The sequence below is a fragment of the Rattus norvegicus genome, chromosome 19 (genome assembly GCF_036323735.1).
Source record: "Rattus norvegicus strain BN/NHsdMcwi chromosome 19, GRCr8, whole genome shotgun sequence".
Classification (NCBI taxonomy): domain Eukaryota; kingdom Metazoa; phylum Chordata; class Mammalia; order Rodentia; family Muridae; genus Rattus; species Rattus norvegicus.
Window position 1 is genome coordinate 41,658,908 of NC_086037.1, and position 13,822 is coordinate 41,672,729.

Consider the following 13,822-nt stretch of genomic DNA (forward strand, 5'->3'; position numbering starts at 1 on the left):
TCGCTGTGTCCTGACTTTTCCCAGCATTACTTTGGATCCTCATTTCATTGAATATTATGAAATGTCAGCAAAATTTCGGACACGGGAATTTAACATTTTGTTGTGCTTACCGGATCATTAATTTTCGGTAACATATTGCAGTGATGGTGTGAGAGGATGTTTTCTCAGCATGTCTAGTGTTTCTATACCGGTGCTGTGGTCGTCTGTGTAAGTTTGGCCCAGGGAGTGGCACTATTAGGAGGTGTAGCCTTGTTGGAGTAGGTGTGTCACTGGGGGGTGGGCTTTAAGACCCACATCCTAGCTGCCTGGAAGTCAGTCTTCTCCTGTTTGCCTTCAGAACAAGATGTAGAACTCTCAGCTCCTCCTGCACCATACCTACTGGATGCTGCCATGCTCCAGCTTTGATGATAATGGACTGAACCTCTGGACCTGTAAACCAGCCCCAATTAAATGTTGTCCTTATAAGAGTTGCCTTGGTCATGGTGTCTGCTCACAGCAGTAAAACCCTAACTAAGCCAAGCATTCATGATAGGCTCTCCCCAGATACACACCCCCACCAGGGACACTCACCAGAGGCCCCCCGAAGCTGCACATCCGAAGCAGGGCAATGTCATCTAAAAGCACATCTATGGGCTTTGCTCTGTAGAATATCAAGAAAAAATGCACAAAGTCCATCAGGTCCTTCGATCGAAAGAGTTTCCCTGTGGAAGAAAGCAAACTCATGAGTAGGCATACGGCATAAGCATTGTCTGCGACATTCAAACTTCTGAAAGCAGGGCTATCCTCTTGTTTAGCAGTGATGTATAACACCCTGAGAACTCAAATCTCACAGGAAATTAAGAGATTAGCTTGGACATAGTGGAGATTAGTCACTCAAGTACCACAGCCCTGAAATACTTTTCCTGAAACTCTACTTCTCCGAGAGTCAGCTTTCTCAATTGGTCAGTTGGTTGGTTGAGGTACTGAGATAGGACTTGCAGTCTAGCGTGTGTCGAGCACACACTGTCCAGCGAGGGTACATCCCTCGCCAGTCAGCATTCGTGTCCTATCTCCAAAAGAGAGTACACCTGTGTCATTGAACAGGTACAGACTCACAGCACCCGATTTTACTTTTGTGTAATATGTGGATATATGCTAATTTGCTCATTTATGATGTCTACTAGAAAAAAGTGATCAAAATATGCTAACAGAGAGACAGGCAGGAAAGCAAACCTTTGCTCTAAGGGGAGGATGGTGGCGTGCACCTGTAATTCTAGCGATTGGGAATAGGGCAGAAGAACTAATACTTTGAGGTCCAACCTGGACAAGAGTTTGTGGCCAACCTGAGCTACATAACAAGAGTCTATCTTAGTAAGAAAATGAATAAATACATAAGTACATAAGTAAAGAATGAAAAGAGAAAAGAGAGCTTATGGCAATCTGATTTTCCATGATAGACTATGGCTTACCTATAAATCCAAGGACTGAAAACTCAATATAAAACCAATCTTTTGAAGTGACACTATTTACAAAATCTTTCATTTTTGTAAAATACATCTTTTTTGCTACGATATCATCTTCCAGCTAGAGAAAAGAGCCAAATTTAAAAAAAAAAGCATTAATACCTCCAAATGATACTATTAAACTATATTTCAAAGACAAACAGTACTTTCACTAGAATTCACTGAAGACGTCTCGGATGAGGTAATGATCCTTAGTTTAATTCACTGAGGCTGTTTACAGATACTCAAATTTCATTCTCGAATTATGAGATTAATGAAACCCCAAAGCATCTTCTTTCTCTTCTAAACGCTGACCTTCTGCCTAAGTCTCTGAGAGCCGTACGAACCATCTTAATTCTCATCAATATCTCAGCTTCTAGCTTGAGATTCTCATAGTCCATTCTGGTTTTATAGCAAGATTCCATAGACTAGCTAACACACAACGGTAAAGCTGATTAGTTCTAGTGCTCTTGGATTCTGGGGGAGTCCGGGATGCGTGTGTTCTCACAGAGTGAAGAGGCCTTCTGTATGGAACCATTAATCCCAGTCCTCCGGACTAAGACGCACCCCAGAGTTCTCCATACGGCACATCTAAGGACTAGGACTTCGACATAGTAACTTAGAGCAGAAGCATAAACATCGAAGAGAGTGCCGAACAAATTTGCTCTGAGCCTGAGGTAATGCTGTGGCAGCTCTGCCTGTAGCTACCATGGTCACTGAGGAAGCGGAGGAAGGAGGTAACCATTTCCACTCACACCTCAGTAGTCAGAAGGATACTCCTGGCATCCTTAAAGGGAGGCTTCCCTAGGAAAGGGGGGAGTGCCAGAGCTGTCTTTCTTGATACATGACTTAAGATCCTTAAACTAAGCAGTGTGCCGCATCAGGAGGGCACGAAACAGAACTATTGTTCTGGAGTAGAAGGCTGCATCTGGAGCTCCTTTACTTCACCCCTGACTATGGGGCACAAGGGTTTGTTTTCCTTGCAGTCTTTTTTTTTTTTCCATCTTTATTAAATTGGGTATTTCTTATTTACATTTCAAATGTTCTTCTCTTTCCCGGTTTCCAGGCCAACATTCTCCTAACCCCTCCTCCTTCCCTTCTATATGGGCTTCCCCTCCCCACCCTCCCCCAATTACCGCCTCCCCCCAACAATCACGTTCACTGGGGGTTCAGTCTTGGCAGGACCCAGGGCTTCCCCTTCCACTGGTGCTCTTACTAGGATATTCATTGCTACCTATGAGGTCAGAGTCCAGGGTCAGTCCATGTATAGTCTTTAGGTAGTGGCTTAGTCCCTGGAAGCTCTGGTTGGTTGGCATTGTTGTTCATATGGGGTCTCGAGCCCCTTCAGCTCTTCCAGTCCTTTCTCTGATTCCTTCAGCAGGGATCCTGTTCTCAGTTCAGTGGTTTGCTGCTGGCATTTGCCTCTGTATTTGCTGTATTCTGGCTGTGTCTCTCAGGAGCGATCTACATCCGGTTCCTGTCGGCCTGCACTTCTTTGCTTCATCCATCTTATCTAATTTGGTGGCTGTATATGTGTGGGCCACATGTGGGGCAGGCTCTGAATGGGCGTTCCTTCAGCCTCTGTTCTAAACTTTGCCTCCCTATCCCCTCCTAAGGGTTTTCTTGTTCCCCTTTTAAAGAAGGAGTGAAGCATTCACAATTTGATCATCGGTCTTGAGTTTCATGTGTTCTATGCATCTAGGGTAATTCGAGCATTTGGGCTAATAGCCACATATCAATGAGTGCATACCATGTGTGTCCTTGCAGTCTTAGGGAGGAGCTGGCTTTCAGCCTTTCTCTAGCTTTCTCCTGGCCCTCTACTGACAATTTTGAAAACATCACCAGAGGGGGCATTTCTTTGTGGTGAAGTACATGCTCCTTGTTTGGCAATTGGAAGTGACAGGAAGGAAATGCATAGCCAGGACGGACTCATTTCTGTGCTTCACAAAGGCAGCAGTTCTTTGTGAGAACTGTGCTCCTCACAAAGTGAGAAGAAGGGTGTGGCTGACATCTGGGTAGCTTCCGTGCATGAGCCTGTGGGTTCAGACACGGACACAGGGCGATTTCTAATTCCTCTCAGTAGCCTAAATTTTCTTTTCCGCTTGTGCTTCTTAATTCCCTGTTACAGTAAACACAGCAAGAAGATGAACCTATACTCATCTTAAGCTTCCTTTAGGCATATTGATTTTATAATTATATCCTATTTGCTCGGCTGCAGACTGAGGCAGAGCCACTCAGGGTGAGAGTGAGTAATTAAACAAGGACAGAACGAGGGCTCCTTTTGCTTAAAGCACATGTACATCAAGTCTTCACCTGTAAATAATACGTGGCCTTGGGTTGTGCGTACAACATCAGAATACAAAAATCCAATACTTGTTTTATCTGCCAACTGCAAGTAAACAATAACATTGGTTAATGGTCATGATAGCAGGCATATTTTAGTAATTGAATAGCGTACATTTTCTGATAGAACAGCTCAAAAAGTAAATAAAAGTAAATTTATCTATATTGAAATCATACTAAAGAGATTTTCATCTTCATTGAGGGGGTGGTACCTGACTCTGCTAAACCAGGACAAACACAGACTATGGATTTTGCATTTTATTTAAAAAATTTTAAGGAATAAAGTTGCTATCTGCTGGGGACCAGCCCCTGGCAGTTGACAGGATCCCCATGGAGGAGATATGCAGATAAGCTCTGACCAACTAGCAATCTGGTTGCTTCTTTATTTCTACAGGCTTTTACTTAGTAGGACAGACTAACGATCTTCCGAGAAGTACAGATTACAGCATTTTGTCTCCAGACATGTGTTTGATTTTCCGTTACAGGTCCAGGTTTACAAGTTCAGTCAGAATTAGAAAGTGCAAATAGAACAGATTTCATTTTTATTATCAGCCCTATAACTCCAATTCAAAGAATCTAAAGAAGGTCTCTGCCAAGGCAAACACATTTATTATATGACCGCCTGCTTTTAGGTTGATAGTTTTAAAGTGCCCTAGACAAATAGAAAATACCTGAATTGGTCTTCTATGAAAAACAAGTACTAATACATAATCCATTTTTACATTATTTCATCGTCTACGCTACCCAGTGGGAAATCTAGTCCATCTATTTTATGTGCTGAGTTCTATGTCTTCAGGGATGAACCCTTTGTGGTCCTCTACCTTTAAACTACATTAGAAGAGAGCTAGCTCTAGGCGTATTGTGAAAAGAGGCCTTGAATCTGTTAACAACGCTCCTGGGCAGCTGGAGTTTGTCAGCTATCTCTAAGTTTATCCTGTTTCAATTACACTGATTGGCTTTGCTCAGGCGTAGAGGACACCTCAAGAAGGTCCCTGGAGTAATGGCCTTGTTTAGAAATTCTTAGCTTTGCCCTCATCTCTGCCTATCATGATCTCCAGGATGGAAAGAAGACTTCCAGACAGGGATGGACAAAGTTGCTTTCTGAAAGACAGAAGGGGCAGTAACTTTGGGACATTTCTAAGAAGATTCAGACATAATTTTCTCAGGAAAAGGCATAAAATGAATCATAATGCAGAACTGCCCAAGAATGCAACACGCAGAGACCGAAACCTAAAAGCAGGAGATGGAAAGACAGCAATCGCAGCATTCAGCTCAGCTGTGCTGGAACTGTGTCAAACGGCTGTGCTGGCTTCATGATGTTCTGCCACTTCTAGTGGACATGACTGTGCCAACTATTTATGCTGGTCAGTTTCCTGTCAGCCTGACGAAAGCTGGGCTCACTTAGAAAGAGGGTGGGACTCTCAGCTGAGGAACCACCTCCATGTGATTGGCCTATAGGCTATGGTAGGTGCATTCTCTTGATTACTGAGTGGTGCTGGAGAGCCCAGTCCACTGTGGGTGTTGCCATCCCTTAGCCAGTGGTTCTAGGCCGTGTAAGAGAAGTAACTGAGCAAGCCTTGGAGATGAAGCCAAGAACAAGTATTTCTCTGCTGGTTACTGCTTCAAACTCCTGCTTTGAGTTCCTGCCTCGGCTTCCTTCAGTGATGGTCTGTGATGTGGAATTTTATGCTAAGTAAATCCTTTCCTCCCCTAAGCTGCTTTTGGTCAATGTTTTATCACAACAACAAACGGCAAGCTAAATATCCTTTCTTGATCACATGAAAGTGTACAGAAATCTTAATGTGATTTTTCAGCAAACAGGACAGTAGGCCACATCTTGGAGATACACAGGACACAAGTCAGTTCTTTCCCTGGGCTCTCACAGACTGTTAGGAAAACAAACAGAATTGGGAAAGTTAGAGCAATTAGATCAAGTGCTGGGTAAAGACGTCAAGACCACTGTACAACATGATGGAAAGAGTGGGGCAGGAAGGGCCTGTGTGCCCCATGCCCAGGTCTGCAGTGTCAGTGAGCTAGCCATCTCAGCTACAGAGCAGGAAGAACTGGGTCCAGAGACCAACCACAGTAGGAAAGGTGCCCCATGACTTAAGGGAAGCTTTGGACTTGATCTCATGTGAAATACAGTCTTCTGACACAGAGAAGGCAGCCCAAGCAGAAGTCTGAGCCAGAGCAGGCCTGGGCCAACCCAAGGCTTGGAATTATGATGCGGAATTTCAAGGCAGAGGACTGAGGAAGAAAAGCTGCAGGAAAGTAAAGGTCTATGGAAACTTCCAGAGCACAGAGTAGGACACTAACTTAAGGACAGACAAAAACCCTTACGTAGTTTGAGATTTAAACACACCACATAGGATATGACCATATAAAAGGTTCTCAGGGGAGAAATTTCTGGCAAGCCTTACTCTTTATTATTATTTTTTTGAGAAATCAACTGAATATATTTCCCAAAATACCACATTTATTACCAGAAATATATAAACATTTGGCTACATATAAAGGTTTCAACTCTTTAATGTTCTTTCATATTGTCAGGTTTTATTCTCAAGCTTCTAAATGATCTGGTCTGTCTGCTAAACATACACATCTACAGTGTTTCATTGACTGTATTGGCAAAGTTGAGGGAATGATGGGGAAAAGGGCCAATTTACTTGTCAAAAATGACTAATACATAGAAAAGCTGGGAGTAACTTTTAGGAGCAATGAGTTCAAATCCCAGGCTCCCCCACCAACTCAACTGCGATTCTGCTCATTGCTGTCTGTGAGCAAGAGTTAAACCCCATCAGTAGTGTGAGGCAGGCGTTTACTCGCTAATTCAGAGTGGGGAGGGAGGGTGGAGCTTCCTCATGGATCTTTTGCTCATTTTCATGGGATGATACCATGGCTAATTTCATGCTACCAATGCATGCCATTGCACTGGACTCAGATGGGGATTCAGACAACCCTGGCCAGTCAGCCAGCAGGCTCTGGGTCCTCCACAGCCCCATGCTGGAGTTTAATCGTCGCCCAGATGCCTGTCCCAGGACATCCTCAGGATATGTTCTCTCTCGGATCCTGTCCTTTGACCTACTTTTTTGCATTCTTCGTTGTTTTCTTTTCCAGTAATGTTTGAGGGTAAAAAAGGGCAGGTATTGAAATGACCTCCAAAGCTCCGGACTGTACTTGCTTTCTGAATCTATAAATACAAGTAAAGGCAGGCTGAATACCAACAGAGGTGAATTCCTTAACTTACCGAACTAACATCAATACTTAAAATATCTTCTTTATGCCTGTCACATAGCATATTGATTTGGGTTACCTCACAGGCTGCGATCTGATGCCAATAACATGCAAACACTACTTCCAAGTATCTATAGACTAATGAAAGACATATTAGAAAATTAAAATATGTGGACCAGCAGGATGGCTCAGTGGGTAAAGACCCTTGTCCCACAAACCCAGTGACCCAAGTTCCATCTCTGGAACTCACATCGATGTGGAAGAGGGAACCAATTTCCACAGAATTGTACACTGGCCTTCATGCAGAAACTGTGGCATGTATGAACACAGGAAAATAAATTAAAAAAAATCAGAATTCAAAATATCAAGCAAATTTCCCACAGGATTATGGATACTATGAGCTTTTTTTAAGGTCACAGCCGGAGGCATCCTTTGACTGAGAGGAGAAAGAACAATTACGGTAAGAAAGTAGCTACAAGGAAACGACTGCATCAGGCCACGTTCTCAGTGGATATGTTCTCGTTTACAAAGAGCTTTGTCAACAGCAGTACAGTTTCTGAAGGCGGCTAAATGACTAGCTAGACTTGACCTGACTCTCCTCTACAGCCCGCTGGACTGTGGCTGGTCCTCCCGCCTCTGTCTCCAAAGCACTAGGATTATATGGTCTGCTGCTACACCCCTCTTCTAGTGTAAAACTTGAAAGAATTAATTCTAATATTTCCTCAGAAAGCAAAACTATTTGTATAGGAGAAAAGAATAGGGGGTTAAGCTTAGCTAGGAGTAAAAATAAGTAGCAGAGTATCTAATTTTGAAATGCAATTATATAACTTAGAGGCATATATAGGAATTAAGTAGAGGCAAATTAAAGTCACATGGAATTTCAGTATTCACTCTCATAAAGAGGCTTGAACTGCGGGGGCTACTATGACGTTTAAACTGCAGACAACATCACCCCAAATCCAAGGCCCAGGAGGCCCAATAACGTCCCATTTGGTGACACAGCCCCCTACTGATACGGAGAGATTTAGTCTCCTGCAATTCTGGGTGGTGACAGTTTTCTAATATTTTTTTGAAAGTTTTCTGGCTTCTTTACGTTACATCACAAATCCTTGTGATGACTACTCCGGAACTGACAGTCACCATTATACGTGGACAGTCTTCTTCTTGGTAATTTGTAAATTGCTGTCTGTGCGCAGGTGAGGGCAGGTGAAATATAAGGCCAGAGCCTGTGATTGGACAATGGAAAAAGAAGGCGGGGCTGGGAGTTTCAGAGATGGGACAGAGACAGATGGAAGGGAAGAGAAGATTGAAGAAGATGGGCCTGATCCCTGTGGCTTGGAAGAGTCACAGGTAGCTATGGATACCTTAGAAGGGCAATAGAATGATATAGGGCACATTTGTCCAATCTAGGTGTGCAGCTTGTATTAATATCAATTGAGTTCTGAGTTCTTTGTGTGGGCATTTTGGGGATTTACTATTATAAATCTGACTGATAAATTATAAGCCTCGAGGGTCTTCATTATAAGGGACTAGGGGCTTTGAGCCAGTGACCACCAGTCTTGGCAGGCTAGCCACAGGGGAAGGATGGCTTGGGAAATGTGAGCGTTTCCCTGCAGGCTAACTGAGGGAACCTGAGAGGACTTTGGCTTGCAGCTCCCAATGGGGGAGGGGAGACTGCATTGCCAGCGAGTAGCCAGTGTTAATGTGGATTTTATTTTTTTAAATAATTTCACGCTACAGTAATATAATATGTATGGGAAAACCTTGCAGTAGTATGTTTTGTATAAAATGCAGCTATATTCAGTCCCAATAAAGTATTGTAAAACAGTGTTGCTATATAATGACAAAGCTGTAAAACATTGGCACTTGAAAAATTATTGGGCGGTCCCAAATTTATGATCACTACAAATCTATAAATCATTACCCAAGGAGCAGTGAACAAAGACTTTAAACTGTATGAAACTAAACACTATTGAAAACCTACACGTCTCCATTAACTGACATATGATAGCTGAGAGACAATCACTTAGAAAACATGTGGTGTTTGGGACTGAACCCAGGACTGCCAACAGAATACACCCACGTCTCATCACTATCTCTTTGAAATCACTTACTGTATACTGTGTTGTTCTGACATGACAGATTTGAGCTGGGGAGATAGTTCATGAGGTAAAACTGCAGGCTCTGCATGCATGAGGACCCATGCTTGCATCCCAGAACCCATGCTAAAAGCCAGGTATGGCTGTGAGAGTCCTGGTGACCCTGGCACCACTGGAGGGCAGAGACAGAAGCATTCCTAGGGCTTGCTGTCTGTCTGTCTAGCTCCAGGTTCAGTTAGATCCTGTCTGAATGTGAAAGTGAAGAAGACCATCAATGTATGAGAGCCCTCGGGATTCGCTCTGTAGTTTCAGGGATAACATGAGGGAGGGCTGCAGAGAGGGCGCAGCTGGGAACATGAGCGAGGCAGAGGTACTTGACATCCTCCTCTCATCTCCACGTTACACGCGTGCACACCGAATACAAATCCATCACACTTACACACATACTCACTCTTCCCCCACAAAGTCAAATAATTGGGTTGTCGAATTGTCACAATTTAAAAAGATTATTCAGAATGCCCCGCATTAACATCAGGACCACCCTTTTCCCAGAGTCTCACTTACCTTTCTTTCTTACAGATTTGGCCGTGAGCCTCGCCTTTAACAACTGAGCCATCTCTCCAGCCCTCACATACGTTCCTTAGTCTTCATTTTCAGCCGTAAAGTATAGCAATTTCTGAAGCCAGTGATTTTTATGTGTCTATATGTATCTATTCACATTCCTATTCGTGATGGTTTGCATGTGCTTGACCAGGGAGTGGCACTATTAGAAGGTGTGGCCTTGTTGGAGGAAGTGGTCACTGTGGGGTGGGCTTGGAAACCCTCCTCCTGGCTGCCTGAGCATGCTCAGTCTGTTCCTGGCTTCTTTCAGGTAAAGACGTAGAACTCAGCTCCTCCTACACTATGCCTGCCCGGATGCTGTGATGCTGCTATGCTCCCGCCTTGATGATAATGGACTGGATCTCTGAGCCTGTAAGCCAGCCCCAATTAAATGTTGTCCTTTATAAAACTTACATTGGTCATGGTGTCTGTTCACAGCAATAAGACCCTAAGATGCTATGTCATGTGTAGAGGCCTGGGGTTGAATTTAGGTCTCTCTCTACCTTCTGTACTGAGGTGGGCTCTCCCGCCTCCTTTAGAGAGCTCACCAGCTCAGTCTGGTCAGCCAGCTCGCTCAGGGACTCCATCTCTGCCTCCCATGCACTGGATTACAGATGGGATGCCAGGATACCTGGCTTTGTCTTTTCAATGTGGGATTTGAGCTCTGGTCTTCAGGCTTGCAAGACTCCTAAGCGTTTTGTTTTGTTTTGTTTTGTTTTGTTTTTACCAGCTAAGCCATCTCTGTAGCTCCCAGTTACTTTATCTCTGCAACTATATAGCAAACCCTGAGTGTTCTTGTACATTGGATAATGGTTTTTCCCTCACTTGTGAAGTGCCCCCCCAACACACATACTTTTTTTTTCCTTATCCACTTCAACTACTGAGCAGGGTAAACCAAAACATAATACATTGTTGCTCGATACACTCAGCTAGACTCAGCTCAGTTCTGAAGCTTTTGGCCCTTGTCCACAGGACAATGCAAATTCCCTAGCTTGGTTCAGAATCTCACCATGGCCTACGATACCTTTCTACTTAACCTCAGACATCTGTGCTCCAAATGCACTTAAAGTTCCCAAAGTCGTACCCATTGCCCTTTGGACCCCTGTGCCTTCCTGGCGGATTCTATGCCTGGCACGAGTTCTCTGGTTGTATCTGCCCCAGGATGCCTACTTTTACTGTCAGATCAGCTCGACTTTCTCCCTATGCAGGTGGAGTCAGATATAGCAAGAAAATATGAATTCTAATAAGCAGTCTGTGGGTCTTCTGTGCTATACTTTATCACAGATTAGAAAGGGCCACAGGCTCATCTCCACCTCAGAGTCACTCATGAGACTATGATAAGTAAATAAGTAAATAAATAAATAATACAATTGGAAAAAGCCGAACATAAGAATCAAGAGTGGCTGATGGTGAAATTTATCAGAAAGTTCTTACCTGGTTTTAACCATGTGAACAACAGATTTTAAATAATTTTCATCAGTCTGAAAAGAAGAAGAGAAATTACTGAAACTCAGGATGCCTCGAATACTTTTGCCCCATGGAATTTGTGTGAAATGTCATCGTGGCTTAATATGCATTCATTTTAAAAACTTACTTGTGTACAGAACATACTGCATAGTTTCCATGTGCCCAAGTATGAATGCTACTACATTAATCATACTTATATCACCAACCACACATCTAAAATGAAACTCCTCAGAGTGAATGTGTCTGGCACTTGTTCTGAGTCAAGCCACACTCTGAGCACAGACATGGGAAGCACATTAGCCACTGTCAGCCTCAAAAGTCCTGCGGTGTAAAGAACAGGACCACCCCAAATTTATAGATAGAGTGGGGCACCAAAGAGCTCCTGTGGGGTTGGGGATTTAGCTCAGTGGTACAGCGCTTGCCTAGGAAGCGCAAGGCCCTGGGTTCGGTCCCCAGCTCCAAGAACCAAAGAACCAAAGAACCAAAAAAGAAAAAAAAAAAAAAAAAAAAAAAGAGCTCCTGTGGCAGGAAGCAGCACACAGCTGTTATTTGGAGGATGACCAGCACACAGGCACAGTGTGTGTTCTTGATTAGCTCTGTGTGTTCCCATACTGCCACTGTGTTCAGACTTAAGAGATCCTAAGGACGAGTTCCTAGAAATTGAACTTTAAAATGTGATACACGCTGTCAACTCCTCTCGCCAAAAGTCTACGGCACTAATGCACAATTCTTTATAGTTTTGCTCAAATTTTCAAAAGGGAAGAGTGGTTGGGGATAGTGCTGACCCAGGTCTGTACCAGGTTCTCTGTGTACATATTTAATGTTTTTATAGGATCCTGAGTGTGTGAATGCATGGGTCTATGATTCTTGTGCCTTCTTTTGGGCTGTTTTCATTTTCTTGGTTTGTTTTGTCCAAATTTGATGTGATATGTTTTGTTTTATCCTATCATGTTTTATTTTCTTATATATATTTTTAAATGAATGAATAGATGGATGGAAACTTAGCCACTAGGGGAAAGGTCAGCAACTGAACTGTCACTTATACTTGCTGGGAGAAGGACAATCAGTTTTCTCCAGTTGAGTGACAGTGTGTGTCAACCACTCCGGGGCAGTTCACATGTTCAGGAGGGGTAGTTGACCAACGTATAATGGGCTAAACAGGCTTTGTGTATGCGTATGTATGCAGATATGTGTGTATGTGTGTGACTGTGACTGCACATGTGTGTATATATGTATGTGTGTGAGCGTGTATGTATGTGTGTGTATATATGTGTATATGTGTGTGTGTTGAGGAGTGGTGATGGTGGTGGTGTTTAATTTTGTTTTTTCAGTTCTAGAGGGTTTGTTGTAGAAACCTTAAGGGTAGAAAAACCTTAAAGTGGAGTAGGTAGGGGAGGGGAGAGGATCTGGAAGGACTTGGAGGAGGGAAAAATTTCATCAAAATATATTTAAATTTAAAAATTGTTTTTAAATAACAAATGAAAAGGAGGCAGGTGCTTTTAAAAATACATAAAGTCAGGTGGTGAGACCTGCTTCACAGAGGTAGTGGCAGGCTATACACAATGTCTAAAAGATTTCTCCGCTGCCCCTCAGCCCAGGAGCCTTTGGCTAGCAGTCGTTACTGGCACTTAATGACTCACAGAGCAGCCTTTATTGAGCCTGGCAGATTTTATCAGTAGTGGTTTAATAGCCTGTTTGAAATGTGTTGTTACAATTGAACTGGTTTTATAATTATCTTTAATAATTTTTGTATCTTGCCGAACGCAAGCATCTGATGTTAAATGCAATTCAGTTTCAACAATCTTATGACTCTCCCGTAAGATTCATGTTTCCATATGTAGTTCCTGGAACCAACCGAGTACTAATTGTTGTAACCTAGACTCTCTTAAAGGCATCTGTGGGGTTTTTTTTTTCCTTTAAATGAAGAAAAAATATTCCTAATGGAACAGGGGCTACCACTGAGGGGACTTTGGAGGTTATGAAGGGAGGAGGGAGATTGTTTCCCATACATACATCAGCCACAGAGACGATCACCACGGAGTCCTCCTCTTCTTCAGGAGTCATTCTGGAGAGAACAGAAGTCAGCGTTTGCTTCAGGTAGGTGTGATTCCCTCTGTCAATGGTGGTGATTCCCAGTGCAAAAGAGACTGCAGACGGGCACAGATGCGGAACAAGCTGTGGTTTGCCATCGGCTCGCACTTACCCTGTGAGTGAGTTGACTTCGTCCTTGTCAAGAAGAGCGTTTGGAGCCGTACTACAAAACACTGCGCAGTGTTACTGTATGCCCTGGTTTTCATTTCCCGTCATTTGCAGTGGGTCGTGAATAAGTGCACTAGACTCCAAAGTGTTCTTTCTTACGTTTTGTTGTGGTGAAAATAAAATAAAACATTTCCGTGTGTTAATACAGCATTTACCTATCTAACTCAGTACACATTGCCCCAACAAGGGCTGGCTCTCCTTCTGCTTTCTGAAGAGGTACTGGAGGCCTAAGCAGAAACGAGGCCGACTGCCTGTGTGGGAAACATGAATGGCATCACTTAGGGCTCCACGTGATCTAGATGTGGTCACTCTGGTGTGTAAGTGCCACACCAGCCTTCT

The 13,822-nt window shown here is 43.4% G+C and overlaps 1 protein-coding gene across 2 annotated transcripts in view; it reads right to left on the reverse strand.

Annotated features, from left to right (window-relative positions):
* Mgat4d (MGAT4 family, member D) overlaps window positions 1–13,822 on the reverse strand; it is a 36,840-nt gene that overhangs the window by 14,164 nt on the left and 8,854 nt on the right. For both annotated transcript variants that reach the window (NM_001025666.1, XM_063277959.1), the window contains exons 4-9: window positions 13,238–13,371; window positions 11,192–11,238; window positions 6,910–7,014; window positions 3,795–3,870; window positions 1,449–1,563; window positions 571–701 (exon numbers count right to left, since the gene is read on the reverse strand). In NM_001025666.1, coding sequence (NP_001020837.1) covers window positions 571–701; window positions 1,449–1,563; window positions 3,795–3,870; window positions 6,910–7,014; window positions 11,192–11,238; window positions 13,238–13,371 — 608 coding nt within the window. The remainder of the gene's footprint in view (window positions 1–570; window positions 702–1,448; window positions 1,564–3,794; window positions 3,871–6,909; window positions 7,015–11,191; window positions 11,239–13,237; window positions 13,372–13,822) is intronic.